The sequence below is a fragment of the Rutilus rutilus genome (assembly GCF_951802725.1).
Source record: "Rutilus rutilus genome assembly, chromosome: 2".
Taxonomy (NCBI): Eukaryota; Metazoa; Chordata; class Actinopteri; order Cypriniformes; family Leuciscidae; genus Rutilus; species Rutilus rutilus.
Genome location: NC_140210.1, coordinates 21,152,201 through 21,178,199, shown reverse-complemented (window position 1 = coordinate 21,178,199; position 25,999 = coordinate 21,152,201). Strand labels below are relative to the sequence as shown.

The following is a 25,999-nucleotide window of genomic DNA, read 5'->3' as shown; positions in this document are numbered from 1 at the left end:
TTAGCCAGGACTATCAGACTAGGGCAGCATTCAGTGGGTCTGGACATGTTTAGTCTAGGTCTTCTGTCCAGTGTTTTATGTCATTTTCTTGTTTCAGTTTGTTTTGTTACTTTGGCTCAGCTTGGCATTTCAAGAATTTTGTGTCTGAATCAGTGGGTAACACACCTAAATTCTGTTAGATACTATAATGTTGTTTTTTCTAGTTTTGCAGTGTATACTGGGTGTTTCTAATTAAAGTCAGATGTTATTCTCCTAAAGCCACATTTTCTCATTTTAGCCCCTAGTGGTAGTCACACAAAACTTTAAATTGGTCGTTACCCTCCACTTATTCACTTCTGTAAAATTCACTTGTGTATGAATTATGCACATAAAACAAATGACCGCCAATACGTCTAAATGAATTTTTTTTTTTTTTTACGGCTAATCAAATTGAACAATTTCAGACACAATTATTCATAACCGCCTATTTTACAGAAATATAGTTTAAAGAATATCATTTCACTGGACTTTCGTGTGTAATTCCCACTTTGTTTTTCATTAGTTTTGATTAGATTACATCATATCCAGTCTGGGGTCGCATATGGTATGGCCGCAAAAGTTCAAACATTTCAATGCATCCGAAGCTCAAATTCGGTCAAAACTGTCATTTTTCTGAGATAGTGAAAAGGTGAGCCAAGACCATGCAAAAAAAAAAACCAACGTTCTGCAGCTGACAAAAACAACACCACTCAAATTCAGGAATATTTTTATATTTAAGTAAAACCTACTCGAGTACACTTTGAAACAAGAGTACAACAAAATAGAATATACTTCAAATGTTGAATATACAAACTAGATTATTCTGAACACAAACATCTTGTTCTCCCTCTTTAAGGACTAATAAAAAGCAAAAGAAAACAAATGCGTAAGAAATGTATTTGCAGTGAAAATGCATGCTGCCGATTGACCTTTTTTTTGTGTTGACAAATTGTCATCATTCCAGGATTTGGACCCAGATTTGATTACACCCAAATAGTATGGCCAGATTGAAATGGGAATGCAAAAATGCTTTGCAGTTTGTTTGCCAATAATACTGTGCTTGGTACAATGTGTGAGAAAAAAACAACAACAACAAAACATGAGCGTAACACAAAAGCTTGATTAAAAAAAAAAAAAAAAAAAAAAAAAGACAAAAACTGTTCTAAGGCTGCATTGTTTATAAATTCAGTAAACTGTATAATTCCTATATACAAAGTTCATTTCTTCCCTTAGTAGAGGTGGAGGGAGAATCGACACGTTCCTGTGAAGCGTGGACTCACAGTGATCGTCAAAAGAAACTGCTGGTTTTGCCTTGCGATTTTAATGTTAAAGAAAAATATTTTTATACAAGTTATAAAAAGCTGAATTTATCCTCCCTCAAAAGTTCACATACTTGACTACAACTACTCACTCCTTAGTGTTCTGCTTAGCTGTTATTAGTGTCAAAATAGTTTTTTTCTTTTAAGTGGAGAACTGTAGTGTTCTTTACATTGGTCCCTTAATCAGAATTGAAATGACGGACATCCAGGTTTAATTCACATGATGTGAGAAACGGGGCGCTGATACAGGCTGGAGTCTTTGCCTGCTTAGAATACATAAAATGAAACCACACTTGAACTTGAAACTGTACAACTCCAGTTTGATTTCCCAGAATGCGACTGAATAGTATCTGGGGATTATAAATTCATTTATCATAGAGTTCATGACTGACAAAACGCATCACTCTTCAGCTCTCTGCTGCGAACTGTGGTTTTGAACCTTCCTCTACCACCTCTGCGGCTGCCTGTGTGGGACTGTCCTGCTCAGGCTGTTCTGCGGAAGTGCTGTCGGGTTTGGACTCTGAGGTTTGGGCTGTGCTCTTAGCTTTTGGAGAGAGCTGGCTCTGCTGAATCTGGATCTGAACTGGGACGGACACCGGACTCTGTGCCGGAGCAGACGCCGTCTGAACGGAGATTGGGACTCGAGTTTGCGTCTGGATTGAAACGGGAACCTGCGTCTTCGCCTGAGCCGGACTCTGCTGGGCGGGGACTGCCAGTCTGACCACCTGCGTCCCCTGCGCCACGGGCGTAAGGGCCCGGACGCCCATCAGATTGATGCCTGTGGGGCTGCCCGGTTTGGCCTGAAGCTGGCACTGCGTGAGCTGGGTTGCGGGGATGGTGATTATCTTGGCGAGCTGAACTGTGATCCTGTCACCATTCTCTGCTGTGGCGGGCACCATCGTTGGCATGGTCTGGATTAGGACTTTAGGTGCGTTCATGCCAGTCGCTGAGCCAGTATTGGTGGGCGCTGTGGTGAAGAGCGAAGGGTTTGCTGACTGCATGGCCACTGTGGAGATCTTCTGTCCCAAGGAGTTTGTCATAACGACCGGCACTTGCATAGCAACCCGCACAGTCCTGGACACAAGATGATGTTTTAAAACAACAATTTTTTGCACAGAAAATTAAAGTGCCAACACTATACTCATTTTCAAGTTTATTTTATTTTTGGGGTAAGCTAGAATTAATTTACATGATTTAAAAAAAAAAATTCTCATAATGTACTTTGCTGTAGCAAACCTCTTAACCCTCTGCCTGAAACGCTCTGTTTTAGTTACCGTCTCTTTAAAGCCCACTTTTCCAGAAAAAAAATCCAGTCTGATTTGATTGGTCAGCTAAACAGTATTATTAAATCTGTAACTATGCCGTAAGTATTGGAAGTCAATGTTTTTTTGCCCTCGCAGTGAAAAAACAGCATCTCCTTAACAGTGAAATCACTAAAAAAAGCAGCCAGTGGGTGGGCATTATGCAAATGTGTAACAGTGATGTAGCTAGTAATGGCAGGACTACAAACAAAGCATTTCAGGCAAGTTTCTGAAATTAACTCCTTGTGGTGTAGACATTGAGCTTTGTAATTTTGCAGATTGTTTACATGCACATTACACACTACAATATAGGTAAAGTAAAGTAAAAAAAAAAAAAAAAAAAAAAACATAGGTGCATTTTAAGTCTGGTTACCTGGGTGCGTTGGCATTGGAAATAATGGTGGCATGGGACGGATCTGTTGTCGTGGAGACTGTTACGATGCGCTGAAGGGGAGTTGCAGTGAGTGCAGCTTTAGCTTTCGGGGAGCCTGGGTGGACTATAGTCCTACCGCCCCCTCTCAAGATGGCAGGAGTTTTGGAGAGGTCAGACGTCAATAGAGTGTCAGATGAGGGAGGAACGCGTTCATAGGCCTTCTCTCCGATTACGTCATCGCCAGGGTCGCACTTATCGTCATCGATGACGACAATGTCTTTAGGCATTTCCTTAAACTGGTAGACCAACCTCTGACCCTCTACTTTAGCCAAGATACCTCTCTGATAGTAATACCTGAGAGAGAAACAGAGACATCAATTCTAATTCCAGTTATGGATGCCAATTTGTCATTCCAGCCATGTGAAATGTCTTCAATATCTTACGATGTTTGCACACACAAGGTTCTCTCTCACCTGAGCGCTCTGCCCATGGTTTCATAGTTCATGTCTGGTTTGTTCTTGTGTTTTCCCCAGAGCTTTGACACAGCTTTAGAGTCCACTAGCTTGAAGATGCCTTTCTCCCTCTGTGTCCACTTTATGTACCTGGGACAGGTGTTCTTATCCTGCAGTAGGTCCAACAGGAACTCCCACAGGTATGTACTTCCTGTAAGAAAAAACAAATATAGCATAAGATCCACATAATCTAAACAATATTAGCTAATTAACAGCCACTGACACTACCAAACCACAACTGATAATCTAATACATTTGATTTGATTAATGTAATTTAATGAAATTAAATAAATAATATTAAAATAGATCTTACAAATCAGGTCAAGAACATGTCAAACATTTCACAATCATATAGTAATTTACAATATACACTACATATTCAATAATACTGTTCATTATATACATGTAAATGTTACCAGGGTCAGTTTTCATTTGATTAAAAAATAAATAATAATAATTTACAATTTAAAATAAATGTTTCATGCATTTTAAAATGTACTTAATTTCTGTGTTGGCAAAGCTGAATTTTCAGCATCATTACTTCATTAATCCTACTTGTATATGATAACAACAAATTATATATTGTACAAATTATTTTGTGTTTCTAAAGTAATGAAAAATCAACCAAAACCATTTAATTCAGTAACAACGAATACTATCAGGATGTACACAATGTACAACAATAACTCATATGAGAATGAGATCACATTACAGTCACATAATGTTATGCAAATGTATTTTATCAAAAGTACAAATCAAAAAGGAATATATTATTTGAGTGAAATAGGGCCCAGATGTTTCTTCCCATATCATACGCAAATAAAACTGAATGTATAGGACGTACCTTTCCCTTCCCTAGACTTTTTCTTGATGCCCAGATCTGGAGATCCGTTTGAAATGTGATGGGGTTTGGGTTTCCGTCCAGCTAAAAGGACGAAACACACAAACAACTGTTAAAAAGCTTGTTACAAAAAAAAAAAAAAAAAAAAAAAAAATCAGACATCCTATGTAACCTTTACACACACAAATATCATCTAAATAGCACGTTTGGTAATATTCTTGTGTTCTCACATTTTCTTCTCTTGCTGGGCTCCGTCTCCAGCATCTCAGGTTCCTGAAAAACCGTAACCACCTCCATGGGCTCGGAGTCCTCTGTGCTGACCTCCACCACCGTCTCCGTCAGCACGTCAGGTCGCATAGCCGCATGCAGGAACTCCGAAGTGTTGATACATGGAGGCACAAACACCTCTACACAACAGAAAAACAAATCATTATAGAAATGATGTTTTTCTCACTGGCTGTCTACAGCAACGTGAAAGCTATAATTGAAGGGGAAAGAGAAAGCACTGTTCACCTGGGCTCCGGTCTCCACGCAGGCTGGAGGGAGAGTCCATGTGTAGAAGAGCTTCAGCAGCCTCGATGGTTTTATCAGAGCAATGCACACTAGAGCCATGAACTGATGCTTCCACTGCAACAGACGAAACACACACAAACAAAAACTTCATATTCCTGTGAACTTGGTTTGTAAAATTCTTGGGTGCATATTACAATTTTAAAAAGTATCATTACATTTATATAGCATGATTTAATAGCAAAGTGTCAACACCAGCATTTAAAAGTATACCTTTATATAAAACACCTTTATCAATCGGTTTAATACAACTTACTGGTTAGTATTGTGACAAACAGTTTTTACTTTATTACATGCCTCAGTTGTACAGTTTCTTATGGTTAATAATTTGATCTATCAGTTATGTTGATTATATATATATATATATATATATATATATATATACAGTGCAATGCATAAGTGAATACACCCATGCTAAAGTTGACTAAAAAGAGGAATAAAAAATCATATTTTGGAAATTGAACTTAATGCCTTAATTTAAAAAATTAGGAAAAATCCAACCTTTAAGGACACCAATTTTCTTTGTGAATGAATAATGTATCGTAAATAAATAAATGTTCTTCCTTAAAATACATGGTGCATAAGTGAGTACACCCCTATGTTAAATTCCCATAGAGGCAGGTAGATTTTTATTTTTAAGTATTTAAAAAAAAATTTTTTTAGGATACTATGCATCCTGATACAGTTCCCTTGGCCTTTGGAATTAAAATAGCCCCACATCATCACATAGCCTTCACCATACCTAGAGATTGGCATGGGGTACTTTCCATAAGATCATCTCTCAATGCAAATCAAACTAGCTTTTAGGCTAACTGAAATAAAACCATGCCAATCTCTAGGTATGGTGAAGGCTATGTGATGATGTGGGGCTATTTTAATTCCAAAGGCCAAGGGAACTTTATCAGGATGCATAGTATCCTAAAAAAAAAAAAAAAAAAATACTTAAAAATAAAAATCTGCCTGCCTCTATGGGAATTTAACATAGGGGTGTACTCACTTATGCACCATGTATTTTAAGGAAGAACATTTATTTATTTACGATACATTATTCATTCACAAAGAAAATTGGTGTCCTTAAAGGTTGGATTTTTCCTAATTTTTTTAATGAAGGCATTAAGTTCAATTTCCAAAATATGCTTTTTTATTCCTCTTTTTAGTCAACTTTAGCATGGGTGTATTCACTTATGCATAGCACTGTATATACACACACACTACAGTTCAAAAGACTGGGGATAAGATTTTTTAAATGTTTTTGAAAAAATGATCTTTTGCTCACCAAGGCTGCAATTATTTGGTCAAAAATAGATATATTGTGGAAATATTAATACAACTTAAAATGCCTGTTTACTATTTGAATATATTTTAAAATGTCATTTATTCCTGTGAAAGCTGAATAATCCGCATCATTACTTGAAAGATTACTAAAAATCATTCTACCATTCTGATTCACTCCTCAAGAAACATTTCTTCTTATTAATATTATTAATGTTGAAAACGGTTGTGCTGCTTAATATTTTTTTGTGGAAACCGATGTTTTTTCAGGATTCTTTGATGAATAGAAAGTTTACACGAACAGCATTTATTTAAAACAGAAATCTGAAGTAACATTATAAACGTATTTACTGTCATTATCAATCAATTAAATGTGTCCTTGCTAAATAAAAGTAATAGTTTATCTCTCTCTTTCAAAAAAAAAAAAAAAGTCTTACTGACCCCAAACTTTTGGACAGTAGCGTAATTAATAAATATTACAAAATAATCTTCATGATTCACATTTAATATTTGTACACTGAACTCTCAATAGAGGGTGCTATTGGGTGGAAAACCTGTGTGTTCATGGTTACTCAAAATCATATCTAGCAACAATTATAAATCAAAAACAGAAAATATATGTAATTGTAAACCTTTTTTTTTAAAAAGTCTTTATTGTTGTTTAAGTTAATTGAATGACATACACTTAGTATGGAGACTTTAAGTGTGTGATTGACTATTTAATATGGTACTTATGAGCTTTAAACTTCTGACTGACAAATAAACTACCTGACAGTTAACACCAATAATCAAGAGAGCTGACAAATAAGACAATGCAAGTTAAGCACTCTGAGAATGAGTGTTTAGAATCACTTAATATAACCAACACAAATGGCTGTAAGAGGACATGTTTTAAGTCCCGTAGGACCTATTAATGCAAAAGTGCAACTGTAGACTTCGAGATCCTGCCTTTGGACCTAAATAAATCCACAGGAGTCGTACCTGCGATCAGTCTACTCAAAGCCCAATTAGTGTGCTCTAACACAGTTTAGATAAAAGAATCTGCTAACTCACAAGTCACTTCCTTGGACGCCCTGGCTCTAATTAAGAAACAGGTGCACAGACTGATCTCAGACAAGCAGTTCATGCATATATAGGACTGAACCTCTAGCCTCATTTCTCTTTGACGTTAACATCCAGAGCAACGAGCACCTGTGCCAGTCTATCCAAGCCGTCACTCAAGTCCCATTAAAACCTGACCCTGCCCATGTTTGGCTATGTTGGTCTGTTGCTGTTCACGGGGGCTATCTTTAGGCAGTCCCAGTCATAAACACACACACACGATGTCCTCTAGAATGGGTGACCCGGCATGCATTTACTTCCTGTATTCAGACAGATCTGCCCTTGGAGACAGGACACATATGTGTAGTTATTAACAGAAAATACTGAAAATCCATATGGCTGCCAACACTTCAAACCTAAGAGAATAAGACTGCTTTCAAACAATTAGTGCAAATTAAAAATAAAGTTATAGCTGTAAAAAGGCTGTTTTTGTAGTGTTTGACTACAATAGAAATTCATATATTTTTGTTCTTAAAATTATTGAACATTTAAAAGGTTAGTTCATGCAAAAAATTTATTATTTCCAAACCTATATTATTTACTTGTGGAAGAACATGAGAGTTAAGAATTGTTGACCATTTTTATTTTTGAGTTAACTACCCCATTAAGACAAAGGGTACAATTGATCTAAAAAAAAAAAGAAAAAAAGAAAACTGCAGTCAAAGCAACACAAAAATCTCGTAAAAATAAGCAGAAAATACAACACATGTTTTGTTAATATGAGCAAGGAATGCAAATTCCCTTAAATCTAAAATACTACAACAGACGTTAAATGATAGTCACCTCATTCATTGTTAACACTTATATAATTATAAACAAAAATTAATAGTAGTAATGATTCAGCTGAACAACTGACACGGGAGACTGAACATAGTGGTACTATTTTGTCTGTCACTAAAATAGCGGTCCACAATAAAGTAGTGCTGTCCCTCCTCACTTCCGTGTTTACAGTCGTCAGAGCTTTCCCTCCAGTTCTTTCTGAAGACGCTCTCCGAGCTTCCTGCCACTCAATCCCCGCCCCGAATCTGATTGGGCGACTTTCTAATCAACGCCCCAAGAAACAGACAAGACGATTGGTCAGGTGTAGGATTTCGAAAGCGGCGCGAATACTATTGGACGACGAGTGCTGTCACTCAACATTTAGACAGCCCATTGGAATAACAATGCTTCCGCCATCAAATTAGCTCTAAAATCTAAACATCCACATTAAAAGAAGTCAAAATATCCACTCGACACTTTTACAGCAACACATTACAGGTCAGAAAAAAACAAAGTGGTGTTTAAAGAAATAATAAAGCTATACATGCTGCTCACGGAGATTAACATTCAGCGCTAAATTGAGCGACCACGTTTAGATAACGGGACATCTGCGATGTGAAGCAAACGTGTATCTTATTACACAAACTCTTTGTTTTTGCATACATCAAAACATTATAAAGAAATTAAAACGTAGTTGTAATGTAGTTGCTCCGCGTGTATGTTTCCCTCTAATATGCCAAATTTTCTTTGAACATGAGGCATTAAAATAAACCAATAGTCAAACGTAAAGCTCTCAGGCACTATTTTATAAAGAATACAATGAAATCAACAGATTTCACTATAATTCACATTTTAGCAGGCTGTATTTAGGAGTTAAAAATAAAACTCAGTGCCCTTCCGACTCCAGACAGCGTGGCAAAGACGTAGGAAAGACAACATCTCTCCCACTTCCTGGTTTCAGAGCAGCGCACCACCTCCAGAGAAACCCGTTATTTTAACACACTCCACATCAAAAACGCCCTCAGCGCCGTGCAAACTGAACACTGTGCACGCTGATCACGCATAACACAGCATGCACACCTTCACGCTACTTTTCAACACTCCAAGAAAGCAGACAAGAAAATTAGGCAACGCCATGCAGGTTGCCAACCAAGGTGATCACTTCCTGAAATGCCCTCCATTACTTTAGAGCACAACTTCGCGGATCACAGCGCGGTGGCGCGAGCACTGCTCTGCTGCACCTCAAACAAACCCACGCTGGCGAGGAAGAACACGCGCTTTGGTCTTTTTACCTGCTCGGATAAGTAGATCGAGCTGGTTAGCGGGTCCCTCATGCAGCGACGTCGCCATGTTTCGTCCAGAGGTGCAGATTCACATTGACTCGCATTGAAAGCGTTTAGAGACGCACGACTCGCAGATCACTCCGCCTCCACAGGAAATCTCCACAAACTCAACAGAGCGCACAGATCCTTCCGCGCCAAACACAGGAAATCCTCCGCGCGCTCTGCGTTACGTTCGATTTACGTCAACAGCGGAGAGAAAGAATTAGCAAGTATTCGTTTGCAAAAAAATCTTTTAAATATTAAAATAAAACACACACGCATTTAACAATGCAATAAATAAAACATTCTCCACAAAGTGAATTACATCCGTGAAAATCACAGTTCTATGGCAGTAGGCGTTTCCATATCCTTTTAGCGTCGTACTTTGTATTGTATTCTTATCTAGAGAGACATTCTTTATAAAATGTTCTTAAACATCTTCCTATTGTATTTTAAGCACTTTGAACTGTGATCTTTAAGTATCTGAAACATCTATAAATCACTGAAAATAATTGTTCTGAATAGACACGAATATGACACAAGTATGCGTTTCTTTTTCCCTATTTCTATGCATGGCATTTTGTATTTTATTATCTAGACGAGGGTCATTTTCATAAAAATCTTTAGCACTTACAACTGTGATCTCAAAGTCTCCGAAATATCTTGTGGGAGTTTTATGATGTCACGTGACATTATAAGAATTATAAATCGTTAAGTGACTTAAGTATTGACATGAGTATTACAAGTCAGTTTGATTATAATACTTGCAATAAGTATTATAATGTGAGGAATGACCATTTTCTGCACCGACCTTCAAAGAGTGTCCACAAGAGGCCAGTAGAGACCCATCACTGACAGGGCCTTGGCACCAAATCTATACAAAACACGATTTTATCCATGATTTACTCAACCTCATGTTGCTCCAAACCAGTATTGCTTACTTCCTCAGGCGGAACACAAAATTAGATGCTAGGAAGACCCAGACATCATTCACTTCCATTGCTTTTTTTTTCTTTTTTTTTCATACAATAAAAGTGAATGGTGAATGAGGCTGCCAGTTCTTAACATTCAGCTTAGCGTCTCCTTTTGTGATCCATGAACAAATGAATCTACTATGGGTTGGGCAACATGAGGGTGAACAAATGTTGACTTTCCCTTTTGGGTGAACTCTCTCTTTAAAGTGCCAATCTCTGCTAGATCAGTAAAATGTAGTTCTAAACGCAGAAATTGGTTGTAAAAATAGAAGCGTAGCCCTTTGTTTGACTGCTAGTAACTGTAACCAATACAAGAAAGCTATCTTTGTGCCACAAGGTTGATTTTATAGCAGAATCATGCTTATGTGGTTAACCTCTGAAATGATGCATCACTAAATAGCCCATAACTCCCAGCCCATAGGGATGGCATTCCATAAACTACATATAACAAACAAGAGTCTGCATGCACCAAAAAACAGGATACCTAATCACTGACATAACAGACATAAGTGAGCAATGTTCAACTGTTAAAGTCAACTCTCTCCCCATGCCTGAGACTGCAGCATTTAATGTGCATCAATGTCCACCATGAAGTATTTAGTTTGAGCGATTAAGATTTACAAATGCATAATGCTGAATAAACAGTCAGATGGTTTCAAAGTCTCACTGCCAACAGCAACTGCTGGATATCACAGGATTCAAAATATTTTACCACGCAATCACTAGAACAGAGAGCATTTTGCTCATGTGAACAAAAGCACTTGCTGTGACAAGTGTGTAGGGAAAAAAAGTTCTTTATCTGCCATTTTAATGGAGATTTCATTCATGTTTTGAACAGCTAGAAGTTGACTTGTCTGTCACAAATCATGAACAGACACGACAGCGCTTTTGTATTGAAATCCATTTCAATAACTAGAATATATTTTTTTAACGGTATTTTTTACAGGCATGCGATCAGCCAAGGACAAAAAAAGAGGAAAGATTGTGTATGTGTGTCCATGAAGTGTTCCTGAAGCATGAAAATGTCCTGGTCAGGTGTGCTCATAAGGTTGACTGAGAATCGTTATGTTTGGAACGGTGTTCTCACCTGTCTCCAGCACCTCAGTCTCCACCTCATGCTCCTCAGCCACTCCCTGCATCAGGTAAGTCTCATCATCGTACACCAGCACCTGAGCAGCGAAGCCCTGCTCCAACCGCGCACCGGGCACTGGCTCCACGATCACCGCAGGGTACTCCTCCTCTCCTTCCACCTCTCCCTCCATCTCTCCCTCAACCTCATATACACCCTCCTCCTAGACAGAGAACAGAGGTGTCATCATGATCAACAAGAAACCAGAAAACTAAACATTCCAGACATGAATTCTAACAGATATAGATTTCAAGAGTTGCTGTAAAGTTTTACGGCATTATAATGAACAAGATTTTTGAGTTCTACAAAACTTTAAAGGGTCGTTCACATGGTCGATGAGATAAATGTATATACACAGTATCATACTATTAACTATTATACTATTATCACTATTAACATGAGTGTCGTCCACAGAAACGGACGATTAAGTTGTCTGCTGCTTTAAATGCTCAATCTCTTTAAAGTCAGGTGGATTCTGATTGATCTTTTAATATCAGCTGGAAAAAAATCTTTCTGGAAGAGATTCCAATGATATTGTTCCTGTGTTGTTATAGCTGTGGTGTGGACTTCCCAATTTAGAATGATTATTAAAACGATATAATTATAGTTATCATGATTGGTGTAAAACATTCCTTAACATATACTGGAAAATAAATATCATAAGCTGGTATTCAGGGGATGTCACAAACATTGTCTTGCGTAGACAGAATTTTTACTATTGGCAACACATTTGATCCACTTTGCAGCTTTAATTATGACCAAAACCTGCTCACTTTTACATGAAAAGTTGGCCTGACCAACAATTTGCTTTTTAAAAAACATTTAAAGTCCACATGAGATCAAAACTGACGTGACTATTTACTTTGTTAGTGCACATCAGTGTTGTTACTGTTCACTAAAAATAAAAATAAATGGTAACTGAAATAAAGCTGAAATAAAACAAAATATAAAAATTAGATGAGAAACAAACTTTGAAAACTAACTGAAACAAAATAACTAAGTTGAAGTGCTAAAACTAAAACTAGAAATATAAAAAACTAAAACTAATAAAAATGACAAAGGCCCATAACAAAATTACAAAAACTAAAATTTAAACTGAAAATGTAAAAATAAAAGCTAGTCTAGTGGTGAACAATTCATTTGTGTAAGTTAAAGTTTGTCTTTGTCATTTTTAGTCACAACCCCCTCAGGAATGGTGTTCCTTCTCTAATAATAAGGAAATGGCGAGGAAGTGCGTTAAAATCAAGACCTGCCATCTAATTTTCTCATTCATTTCTCCGTTTAAATGTCATGTCATAATACTGAACTAAAGTTGATCACACAAGAGTGGTTGAAACAAAATCAGACATAAATCTGGGGGGAAAGGCTGAGTAACATGGTGCTCTCCAGACATTTTCATTTCCTTTCTCAGCATAAGACGTTACTGTTCCATCTCACGGATCATCTGATGTATATGGGCTGGCAAACTCTAATCTGATTGGCTGATCTTTGGTCAGTTCTTGACATAATAAACTATAAAGTTGACAAACTTCTTGCCAGTAGACAAAAAAAATGCAAGACTACGGCAAGCCTTATTCCCGCAAATTGTGCAATGCCAGCCAATCATATTGCAACATTTGAGTGCAATATACATCAGCCAAGTGGGCTGTGGATATGAGACTAGCAGCAACTTAAAGTCCCCCGGGGGTCAAATTTATCACCAAAATGACACATTTAAACATTCTTTCCCTGTGAACATTTCTTCATGCCTTAAAATAGCTGGAATGTAACTCCACATCCTTGCCTTGAGTCATTTAGTCGGATCCATGAACATGCATATTAGTCCCCGCCTCCACTCACTCACGCCAGCTCAGAGATCCACTTGGTCAACTTTACCGTAGTAAACGCTACACAATGGCAAGTGGAAATACTGGTTTAATTCAGCCATATATGTTTGAACCAGAAACTAATTCAGAAGAAGTGTGCGAGTGAATTCTACAGGCTCTTCTACAAGATGTATCAGAATAGTAATGCGTTTTTGGTAATTGATATGATTAGCCTTTTGCTTGACTATGTTATCAAACCGCTAATAATGTGCTGCTAATGTTACACAAACCACATTCCTGTTCGCCGTCTCAGAGTCAGACAGCTGCCTTCGAAAAAACAGTATCTTTAGAAACGCTTTGAACAACTTAAAACATCAGTGGAGAAAAGCATATCATAACATCGTAAAATACATCATATACATAATCCACCCACTATATTGCTAAATGTACCCAAGTTTTCATATCAACAGAAAAACATACAGTGATAACCAGGCTTTACTTGAGACTCCCCTGCTTCAGAGCATAGTTAATGATATGCTAAATCCCGCCCACATGTTGACGTGATTGGTTACAACGTGTGTGATGTAGAGAACAAGGGCGGTTTCAAACCGTGTTTTGGTAAAGTGCGTTTTTTGATGAATTTGCACATGGTTTGCCTTAAAGCATATTACAAACACCACATAAACGTATAGACAACATTAAAAACTTGATTTGTAATTTAAAAAACGCGGCAAATATGCTTAAAGAAAGTTTTGTAGTTGTGAAATTCTTACCGGTAAATGGTCGTCCACTGCAGTGACATACTCCACCACTGCTCCTCCACTGTCTACAAGCACCACAGACGTCATGACTCATGCCCCACACTCTGCTGACCCCCTGTGGCAAACTCCAGGACTGCAGTCGGACGGCACGACAAGAGACAAAAGACATCAAGTAAGAAAAAATTATCATTGGCACTCCAAAGAAACAACACATCTCAAACATTCATGAACCTCATGTTGCAGAGCCAAAGCAACCCGCTCTCCTGTTCTGTCAGTCTGGTTCAACAGGAAACACACTCTTGCTAAGTAACCGAACATCAAAACAGGAAGCCTGTCTGTGAAACACTGACGCCATGGCAACAGCCAACATGCTTTTGTTTGTGGAGCTGAAATGAACTATTACAGCTGCAAAATTCTCCCAGTCCTTCTCAATACACCTTCTTAAAAAGAAAGGGAGAGAAACAAGAAACGTCAGCGGGACAGTCTAGCAGCTGAATTATTGAGTGACTTTTCAACCAGACAGCTAAAGTGACTGGGCGACACAATAAAACGGCGGCACGCACATGCTCAGACCATTGAACATAAAAGTGATACTGCTGTCATTATTCACTCACCATCATGTTTTTCCAAACCTGTATGACTTTATTTTATCAGAGAAACACAAAAACTGAGGTAAGGCAGAATGTTCCCGCCATTCTTTTCAATGCAATAAAAGTGAAAAGGGGCAAATGCTGTAAAGCTCCAAAAATTACCAAAAAGCACCATAAAAGTAGGCTATCCCATATGACTAGCGATGCATTAAAATTCCAGTTACTGAAAATTATCAGCCTAAAATGCCATTTTCGGTTTTCAGAGAGAGAAAATGTGAATGGAAACTATTACTTGAACATAAGATAACGAAAACACTGACATCAAGAAATAGCAAAATTCATTTGAAATCGCATGCAATACAAAAGGAAACAAACAAAAACGAAACATTTCTCTTGCGAAAAGACAAAGAACAGCTTGTCGTTTCAGGGTACACAAAGGCTTATATTAGCCAAAAGCCACTTTTATTAATATCAATGTTAGAATTGTGTGTCAAAAAAGTCAAATCTCCATCTGGAATCGTTTTTTTACAGTCAGTATGCATAATTACATGCATTGAAAATTTTAATGTGATATTTTAAAAAACTATGCAGAGCGTAGATGCCATAGAAATAATGGCAACTAAACAAAATTACCGATCAGCAATCAAATCACTTAGAAAAAGCAAATGCTTTCAATCAAAGGCTAATAATATTAACATGAAATTGTCCCAAATATACATTTTTAGCAAGTCTTCTGGAGTCTTCCGATAGCTTTGTGTGAGACTAAACATTTAAGTTATTTACAACTGTACTGTACCCTCCACCACAGCTCTTAAAACTCATTCATGTACACTCAAAGTAATGGCATGCGTGTTGTCTGTTGTGGTAACCGATTGCGCTGCAAGCCGCATGGACTACTTTTATGGTGCTTTTTCATCACCTTTGGAGATCCAACAAATTAGTCTGCGTTCAGTTGCACTGTATGAAGAAGAACGGTATAAAAAATTCTTGCTAAACTCATATGAGCCAGACAGAGTAAACGAAATAATTGAACTTACACCGCATAACATGTCTTTATGGCACCACGGATGTTTGCTTTTCCTCTCATTAATCGCAAAGAGTAAATAAAGAACACCATGGTGATGACAGACACTGAAAATTGTTAAAGTCATCTGATAAATTCCCTGTTCAATTGCCACAGCAACGCAGTCACAAGGTCTGAGCCGGGGCAAAGAGGTGTGGCAACTAAATGTGACACACTTCCTCACAGATGCATCTGGATCATGTTATCCGCAAATCACAAAATGACAAGTTTCTTTCAGCTTCCCCATTAGAGCTTCCCCCATAACTGCTGTGAAAGAACAACTTGTGCTTTAAGCTCTTTAAATATAAAGAAATGACTTCAAATTCCTGCATAGCCTACAATCACTCATCATCTTCTGGCTGAATAGCTTGATGAGTGTACGATTACTTGAAGGGTGTTTCAATTCAACTCAAGCTGTGTTATTAGATAGCATCAAGGAAGTTCAAGCAGTAATTCATCTGTTTCCAACCTATTGTTCCTGGTGCAGCCATGGAATTCCACAGCTTTTCTTTTCCATTCCAAGACGTATCCCAATTTCCTAGGACACATTTTAAGACGTTCCTGGTCCACTTCAGCCATCGCTTCTCGTCCTTGCAAAATCTCCACATTCCAACAAACTGACTCGACAGAAGACAGCCACACTCCCCACAGCACCATCAGGGAAAGAGTGAGTAAAGGACCGAATCAGAAAAGTGCACGTAGTCTGCACCGTAGCATTTGGCACACTATTGCTTTCGTTTCCCGTCTTGTTCACACCTGTTCCTCTATGTCTTCATTCTTTAATGGCGCTGTATCCTTCTCTTCTCAGTCGTTCACTCTATCATGCTCACATCTCAAGGGTGAGGCAGCATTTGTAAGTTCGACTCAGCATTCTGTGAGGCAGGATCACATGGTCTGAGCTTTCCGAACAGGCATCACATGACCAGGGCACAACGCTGCTTTTGTGTCCTCAACAGACTCTCCAGTGATGCAACGTCCCACCTTTAGAAACACACACACGCAGCGGACGCCAAAATCCAGCCTCCACCCAAAAGTCCTCCAGATGCAACGAATTATTTCTCAATGAGAATCTCGCCTCTGTCAAAACATCACCTAACTGACAAAAACCCACTTCTGTTTTTACTAGATTCAGTTCAACTCTGTGTCCTTCTTCCATGGAACACAAGAAGAGATCTTTTAAACATCTGCTCTTAACCATAAAATAAAAGCCTACAATGACAAAGAGCCTTCAAGCCCTATAAAAGTATGACTGCATCATATTCAGAGTCTTAAGTCAAAATCTGCTGAAGGGAAATAGTGGAACAACAGTTTTAAAAGGTGATTTTTCACTATTATGTACTACAGGATGTGCATTTTCATGGGTTGAAATAAAAGATTGTTGTTATAAGAGACAAAAACAACTGTGCTCCAAAACCACTCCTTTCCTGGCAAAAAATAAATTGGATTTTCAAAAGTCAATGAATTTGTGACAGCTGAATGTAACATTTTTGACAAACCAAACAAGTCAGTCTCTGAGTAACATGTAATTTATTTAAGCCAAAAAATAAACTTCATTATGTAAAAATAAGTATAATGAACTATGCTAAAAGCATTTCAAATGTCTACAGCACATTTTATAATAACAGTATAGGCGCGTTTCCATCACAGAGTTTTTTCTAAATGTCGACAAAAAACGATTGCGAAATGACGGTGTTTCCATTAACCGATGTTATGCGACTAAAACATTTTTCCTCTCGCGATAAGTACAATTATTCCAAAAAACATGGCAATGGACGTTGGTAGGTTTATGTACTATATCCCAGCCACCGCACTGGCCATTATTATTAATCGAAGGAGACGTATGTGTGTTTTCCAAGCATTAATGGTAAGGAACGACCCTTATTATACTTGAGAGCGGCACATATGAGGTGTTTCTGGGTGTTTCTCCCTCATATCTGCTGCGAGGTCTTGATTGTGGCATTTATTTGAGGTTTAGAATCCATTATTCCTGTGATTCTTTTGTCTTATATGAATTTAATAAAGAGCTCTGTCTCGTATTATGTCCAAACACACGCAAAAATGCGCAAAAACTGTTTCCATTGCAGTTTAGCGAAATATTTCTTTTTCAAATTGCCTGAAAAACCACCTCATGCGAGCGTAAAAACTTTTTTGCGATAAATGGGAGTTTTTGCGAAATTGACGCGTTTCCATTGGGCGTATTTTCAATTCGCAATTTCAATTTGCGCAGTTTGAAGGGTAATGGAAATGCAGCTACTGACATCATGCACATTATAAGTTTAGACTATAAACTCAGTGTTTCTTTCAACTACTACCCTGGCATGCATAACAGCATTTTTAGTCATTTTCGCAGATTTAGCCTAATATAAATTAAAGTTACAGAATTGATTCAGTCAAGAGTAGTGAGAGATTTTCTCTCTTTTGCTGTTTGATTAACATTAATAACACAAACGACAGCAGGTTTATTAGGCTGCTGTCACTTTAAGATGCACATGCACGTTCACTTAAGACATAAATTACTGTGTTTACGAGGATACTTGCAAAGATGGGCATTTTGACACTCAAGTATGTGTATTAAACAGAGTTCATTACTCACATGCGCATATAGTGAAAAGAGTTGCAGTGTTCCCCACAGGATTTTGTGAAACTTTGGTGGGCAGACCTCTGTCCGGTACTGAGAATCAAACCCGCTGAGCTGATCATGTGCTGATTGCGTGAGCGAAGTGCACACTTCTCTTTCCGCAGCGCAAACAGACAGTCTTTTGATAAGGACACAAAGCCTTATCGCATTTTCGATTTTAGTTTGTTTGACAGCAAAGGCACAAAACATTAAAGACCTTTTATGTTATTATGAGAAGTTTAAATATATTTTCAGGCCGCCACAGTCTTGTTAATGAATGGGAAACACTGGAATTGACTTTCGCTGCTTATTAAGCTTCAACAGTTTAAAAATCACTTGTTTTTAAACCACAGTGTTTAAAAACGCATGCAAATGATATGCTTTCGTGACTGCGTAGCACAGCAACATCACATAAGCGTTACCGTGATAGAGATGATAGTCCAAAGTCTCTACCGGTTGACAAATTTCTACCAGTAGGCTATATCTTGTCTAGCGGTATATCGCCTACCCCTTAGAGGTCTTCACGGGTCCAAAAATTCACACCCGAACCTGAAGAGACCCGTAAACGTGCTACACGGAACCGACCTGGACGACCCATCAATTATGTGAAAGTTGGACCCGGACTTGTGTAGAAACGATAAATGCCATAATTGTACTACCCCGGAACCGATGCGGACCCGTCAATTATTTGAAAGTTTGACCCGATCCAACTGGACCCTAGCGGCACATATTCCACAGCAAATTGTAATTAGCAAGTCAATAAACAAGGCTAATGTTAGTAGCCTTCTCCCAGACTGTGATCCACAATCCTCCTAGCCAAGAAAGTTCCATCCATGTTATTCCTCTCTTGACGATTGAAAGAGCATGCTTAAAGTCCCTGTAAAGTCAAAATTAAGTATGTGTTCTGAGTTTGTCATACCACCGAAAAATGTGTTATTAGCCACCCAGCCCAATTTCAATGATTAAAAAAGCCGCCAAGTAAATAAAATAAGCTATCAAAATCTCGAAAAAATGAGCAGTAGTCTCAGCTCTCAAACGCTGGGGGCGTGTCCGCTGGCTGCGCTGAAACCACGCCCACTCGCGGGAAATATGACTCGCGCACAGCTCGTGCATGTCGGCGCGACGGGAGGATGAAGGCCGAAGCGGACAGCGGGAGATAGTCGGTTCGGCCCCATTCACCAGTAACAGCGGATTATCAGTGAATTCCAGTTGTCTCCAACGAAAGTAAACTATTCTGATCTCTACAGAGGTGGGTGTGGTGGTGATCATCAGCTTTCCATCAAGGTAACGTTAGCTCTTCACAAGATAAATCCACCTCTTCTTGATATGATCATTTTTCGGAAATTTAAATAAGGACACCGATCTGTTTTCTAAGTGATTGCATCCAGGGAATACGCATTTACATGACGAAGGCATAGCCAGAGCCGTGGGCATAGTAGCTAGCAAACTGTAGGCTGTCTGATAGTAACTCGCGATTGAGCGATAGGCTTAGTGACTCCGTGCGTCATCAAGTAGGGGCCCAATCAAGCTCAGGGGGTCGCAGTGCGTCATCGAGCCCCCGTTTTAGCCCCGCCCAAAAAATCCGGCTCACAGCAAGGGTGAAAAACTGTTAAACGGTCTAACTCCACAATTTAGTACTTCACAGTTCTCAGTCTTTGTAACATGTTTTAGCAATACATTTCTAGCACTTATAATGTGTTTAGAATTTTTTTGTAGAATTGCCTTTACAGGGACTTTAATCCACTCATTATCCCAGCTTCAAAAGTTCACTTGCTGTCATGGTTATAAATGACAAATGCAACTTTGCAGTTGTGCATTTTTTTGTAACTTCTCGAGTCAACTCACATAATAAGATAACTTCGACTGTTTGCCCTTTTGAACTATAATAAAAATTACTCATTCAGTGCCATGGCCGGTAGCATTACTTATTTGCGATCATCTCTGCTCTCTGAGCCGAGTCTGACCAAAAAATGTATCTAAATAAGATGGTTAATTCACAATATTAAATATAAAAATGTAATAAGGAATGTGTGCACGTTTGAGACTGCACATGCACGTTAGTGGGAGCAACCTGAAATAGGCTACGATTTTTAACGCAATTTGAGCGTCATAGAAAACAGTTTATCTGTGAGTGTAAATGTGAGTGTACAAGGCTGCAAGCAGTTTTTGAGATTTGAAGTCTGTTTGCATTTGATGTTGCAAACAATAGGAACAGGAAAACGCATGATCTCTGTGCGCTTGCATTCATGAATTATTCCGTAGCAGATTTTGACTCATCTTGTTTTGTGTTCCACATGTAGCTCATCATACAGCTCAAGAACGACATGCGTTTGAGCAAATAATGACAGAATTTTTTTTGTTGGGTGAATTGTTTCTTTAAATGTTCATTAAATCTAGCAACAAAACAAACTGCTCCTAGGACAAACATAATATGGCAATTTTAATAAAGATGGCAGTTCCATTTTGATATAACGACTCAGAACAGAATCACACACAAAAGTGCAGATGGCAAACAGGGGAAACTGTGCATGAGTCAGTGGGGGTCAAATATTTGAGCCAAACACAGAGCAAATGTTGACTGACCTTGCGCAAAATTGGTTCACAAAGCAGACAAATTTCCCTGCATTCATAAGCAGCTATTTGATGACTAAAAAATATAATGGCAGGTTATGTTCAGGGAACAGTCTCATTGCCTCCCACAGTCCACCACAGCAGTGCACAGAATGCATTGCAGTCATCTGGTAAGGGTTGCGTGAGCAAGTTAAACTACAGCGAATACAAAAATCATTAATTCCTTGGACCTTTTCATGTTTTACACCATATTGGGCTTTATTTATTTATTTATTTATTTATTTATTTTCATCTGATCAATAAGAAAAAATATCATTTCAAAGTGACAATCAAAGTAAAAGTAAAGACAAGTAAAAGTCTCTGACTTTTTCATGCTTTATTGTTTTTACACCACAGTGGGCTTATTCATTTTTTGAGTAATATGAAAAGAATTAGTGTCAAAGTTTCAACAGATCTAACATTTTTAATTAAAATTATATATTTTTTTAAGTACTCAATATGAAATATGACACCTAATTTATCTAAATTAGGGATGTCAATTTACATAAATTCCTATAGGCCTAATTAATTAACCTTAAACGTTATTTGTTAACCTTAAACTCTTAAATCTGAAGTGGAGGCGCCACTAATGCCGAGTTCACACTGAACGATTTTAGGCCAGATCTTCTTGCAGGCTATCATTTTTAATATCAATTTCGGTCTCACGCACACGTGATCTTGCATTATTTGCTTATCACTTCTCACGTGTGTTTGGTTGTGAAACGTAGTTTGCGGGCCAGACAGAAGTTGTCGGCGATTCTTTCTTTTGTAAAGTCACGTAGTGTGAAACCTCCTGTCGCCGATCCATCATGCAGCGTGAACACACCAGCAACTGAATGCTACCCCAGATAGTCACGCAGTGTGAAAAGAACAGTGTCCCGACTACTTTGAAAATCGTGCAGTGTGAACTCGGCATCAGTTATCAGCATACTAACTTAACCACTCGCATAACCAACACACAATACATAGCGTTTTAAAGCTTAGAAGCTTGGCCTTACAGTGAATATAGGAAATATGACCATCACTTTACAAGTGCTTTTAAATGTGCTGACATATTAGGAGTACTCTATTTTCATATTGTGAAAAAATAACTACTTTAGATGAAAATATGATTTGTAAAATAACAGATAGACCCTGTCATACATCGTCAAAAAGGTCTCGACTAGCAGAACACAAGCGTATTTGTATCAGTTACAGACCAAACTATTAAGTATTTGTATGAATAAGCGCAGCTGATGCACGTGTAAAAACAGTACACACAATGATTTGCGCCAACTTTTTTGTTTGTAACTTCAAGAGACATTAGTAAACCATAGTAAAGACCGCATATCTTTATACGAGCAGAGCAGGTGGTCTTGAACAAGCCCAAACACAACAAGACAATGCGTAAATCACAGAGTGACATGACATGCTGCTTGGCTAAAGCTATAGGACTTCTGATTGCATTGTGATCATGACACAGTCTTTCACAAATTCATTTGAAAGTTTAGGCTAACTAATGGAAACTGGATCTTGGGTGTGACGGGTGGCAATCGGACACTATCTTACAGCTGGAGCACGCTTGGATTGGTTTGATCGCTCAGATTGGCAGGTCTTGATTTACAATGCGTCACAGAATAGGAGCGCACATCTGAAACAGTGCTGCTAGATCACTCATCCACCAACCTCTTATTACTTTTTGTTTATTTTATGTACTTTTGTTGTGCCATTTACACAAGTAGGCTAAGTAGTCCTTATGTTATATTAAGTAAAATCAGTTGTTTGGAGGGTTTTTTGAACCAGTGGCTAATTATACAGGGTGGGCCATTTATATGGATACACCGTAATAACATGGGAATGGTTGGTGATATTAAAGTCCTGTTTGTGGCACATTAGTATATGTGAGGGGGCAAACTCCTCAAGATGGGTGGTGACCATCACATATACTAATGTGCCACAAACAGGACTTTAATATCACCAACCATTCCCATGTTATTACGGTGTATCCATATAAATGGCCCACCCTGTATTTTAAAATAAATGGCTAGCCTACCTAATCCAAAATCCATTGCATGGCTTGAAGACATGAATACATTTAGAATACGTAACTATGGCCCGCTCACTTAATTTTTCCTCTAGTGTCTGCTGCATGTGTTTTGCGCAAAAACAACAAAAAAGTTTTTGCAGCTCAAAACTACTTTAATGATAAAATAGACCATTGATACGTTTTATCGATTAAATTCTTATCGACAATGAATCAATCGTCGATTAATCGTTAGCATCCTTAATCTAAATTATCACTGATGCATGCATTTAATATATAAATGATATAGTTAAATGGAGATCACTAGTCAAGGGGTTTAAAATGACAAAGTCCAACTTCTAGCGAGTCAGTATTGTGTGACAGAACTTCAATTTAAAATCATCAAGAAAAAAACATGCCCAGAAACTCCACAAAAAACCCCTGAAAAACTGGGGAATAGATAAAAGAAGAACAGTCACTATCCCAGTTAAATCAATAATTAAGAAATTGAACAACGATCTGACAAACAATGCCATGCAATGGCAACTCCGAGGGAGCAAAGGCTTCACATGAAATAATTCTGGTTCCAAAGAGCACGGAACCACACCCCGCTTTATTGATCTCGGAGCATCTGGAAAAGCAGGGAAACCCAGTTTGATGCCATCTTAATTTTTAAGTCAACATGAAATCCACATGATGTTTACCCTATTTAATTTATTTGCATGATCCTGGTCTTTTCAGAGCATGTAAGAAAGTCAAATTCAGTTAACATTTGAGTTTATTATTCACGTTGCTTCCATGACAACATAATAAATCATCTGCTATGCCTATTTGCATTTAAACATCCCCCTATGATCAAGTCCAAATCAGTTTACTGGAACACAGAGATGTGGGTTGCAGGAAAAAACAAAACAGTTAAATTCAATGAAAGCACGAACAGAAACTCACCCTACTCAAGGGGATTCAATCTGCAACCCTGCGATGACCGCACGCAGGACATAATCCATCGCGCACACACATGCTTTTACCGTCCACCCTCGTGTGAATTTATCTCCCCAATCTTTACATGCTCATTTGTCTCAATAACCAATCTTTCATTGGCTTTAACAAAATGTATCATCATACTGTGATATGGAAGCAGACATGGAGATGTAACTCCTAATGGGGCAAAGAAATCTGCACCTTTCAAAGACCTTATCGCTTGAATTCAGCGACTGCTGAGGTAGATCAAAGTCCGCTGTTGTTGACTTCAGCACTTCCCTCCACTCTCAGTCTAAATGAAGCGTTTTCAATCTTTTAAATGCCACAAATATGATCATCCTCGTGCAAAGGAACCCCAACTTAAATAATTTAAAAGATATCTTTATAGTTTGCTGTATAAAGACAAATTTTAAAAAATATTTTAATTTCTATTTAACTACATTATTGCATTTATCCCTTCTCGTCATAGTACTGTTATAGTTATGTATTTGTTTTAATACAAGTTATATATTTATTTTAATTTAATGTTTATTTGTTTAAATCTAACTTTCTTTATTTTTTTGGCCACTTTTTCTGAAAATATTTCTACGAACGGACCCCCAAATACTCCCTTGTGGACCCCATAGGGTCCCTGGTCCAAATGTAAAGGTCAGTGACCTTGCCCAGATAATCGATCAAACCTTAGAAGAAAAGTCTGTGGCATAATTTCAACACTAAAAAGTAATCCCTTGCATATGAGATCTTATCAGAGGTTTGCATTTCGCTGTAAGTTACATGCCAGCAAATACAATCCTGACATCCTACCATGAGAGTGAGTGAAATCAGTGTTTACAACAGTGACTAACACAAAGCCCTGATCCTGTTGTACTCTCTCCAAATAAGTGGGCGTTACAATATAAACATTGAAGGAAATACCACACACCAATGTTATCTCAGTTCCTTACAAGGAAAACCATCATTTATAGTATTCGTGTGCTCTTTAAGAAATAAAAACCTTGTGAACAGTTGATCATCTGACATTATTGCAATAGTACCAAACCAGCGATACATTTCAATGCTGAAAAGGTTATTTTTGAAACACTTTACTTCCATAAAAAGCTTAATCTTAGTAAGAAACCAGAGATATGAACACCGAAGCGAAACATTAAATGGTTAGTTGTCAACTCTCTGCTAGCATTTAGCTTAGCCAGCCAGCAAATACGACACAGAGGAGCTCACAACTGAAGAAATATGAGCACTTTCAAACAAATAATCGATAAAACATTTGTATACATGCCGGAGTTACTCTTTATACTGTAAAGCGACACTAAATAGCACCGTAAAGTGCCTCAATAGATTCGTTACATAGAGCTAAGCTAATATAACCGCATAGTCCCTGCTAATGCTTCTTCGGCGTATGGACAGCGTAAAAGTAGATTTCTTACCTTGAAAAGCTGATTTTCCAAATGAAACCCACACTCTGTACTTGTTTGGTTTACACAGGTATAAGAAACTGAGTTTGGTGGCTGTGGTGGGTTAGAGCTCGTCACACTGTGGCCGTTAGCGGCTAAGCTCTAACACACACACCTGATCATCACATACACGGGTCTAAACAGACACACTGAACTACACTGACTGTGACGGGCCTCTAACACAAGACCTACTACACTACTCCCTTACACTGATCGAGCAGAGAGGACATGGAGGGTTTGTGTGTGCAGACAGAAGATCCAGGTCAGAGTCATGATGTAGTAGAATGACAAGAGGAGAGAGAGAGAGAGAGAGACAGAGAGAGGGAGGGAGAGAGAAATGGAGAAAGATGCACCCTCAGAAACCATCTACTGCCTTGATCAAGAGACTATATCAATGTATATTACAGCAGTTTTTCTTAATATCTTGACAAATGTCTGTTTTATATTATATAGGCATATATTTATTATTTATTTAATCTTATTTTTTATTTAATTAGCACGTTATTTTAAAATGTTTTAATTTTTATTGTTATATGTTATTGTTCATTTTCTTGTCATTACTTTTTTCGTGTGTAATGCTTTGGAAATATTGTATGTAAACGTAACCAAGCCAATAAAGTATTTTATT

The 25,999-nt window shown here is 38.0% G+C and overlaps 1 protein-coding gene across 7 annotated transcripts; it reads right to left on the bottom strand.

Moving 5' to 3' along the window:
• Nucleotides 1–728: 728 nt before the first annotated feature.
• Nucleotides 729–25,613, bottom strand: elf2b (E74-like factor 2b (ets domain transcription factor)). Of its 7 annotated transcripts, none has more exons than XM_084395015.1 (9): nt 25,345–25,613; nt 14,070–14,190; nt 11,450–11,654; nt 4,878–4,991; nt 4,595–4,771; nt 4,368–4,448; nt 3,485–3,674; nt 3,012–3,365; nt 729–2,411 (listed from the first exon to the last, which is right to left on the bottom strand). In XM_084395015.1, the coding sequence occupies exons 2-9, from the start codon at nt 14,142–14,144 to the stop codon at nt 1,745–1,747; spliced, it is 1,863 nt and encodes a 620-aa protein (XP_084251141.1). In that variant the 5' UTR covers nt 14,145–14,190; nt 25,345–25,613; the 3' UTR covers nt 729–1,744. The 7 variants fall into 7 exon arrangements, with proteins under 7 accessions (XP_084251141.1, XP_084251142.1, XP_084251143.1 ...); XM_084395016.1 differs by lacking the exon at nt 25,345–25,613 and adding an exon at nt 23,888–24,137; XM_084395017.1 differs by lacking the exon at nt 25,345–25,613 and adding an exon at nt 16,467–16,595.
• Between the last annotated feature and the right edge of the window lie 386 nt (nt 25,614–25,999).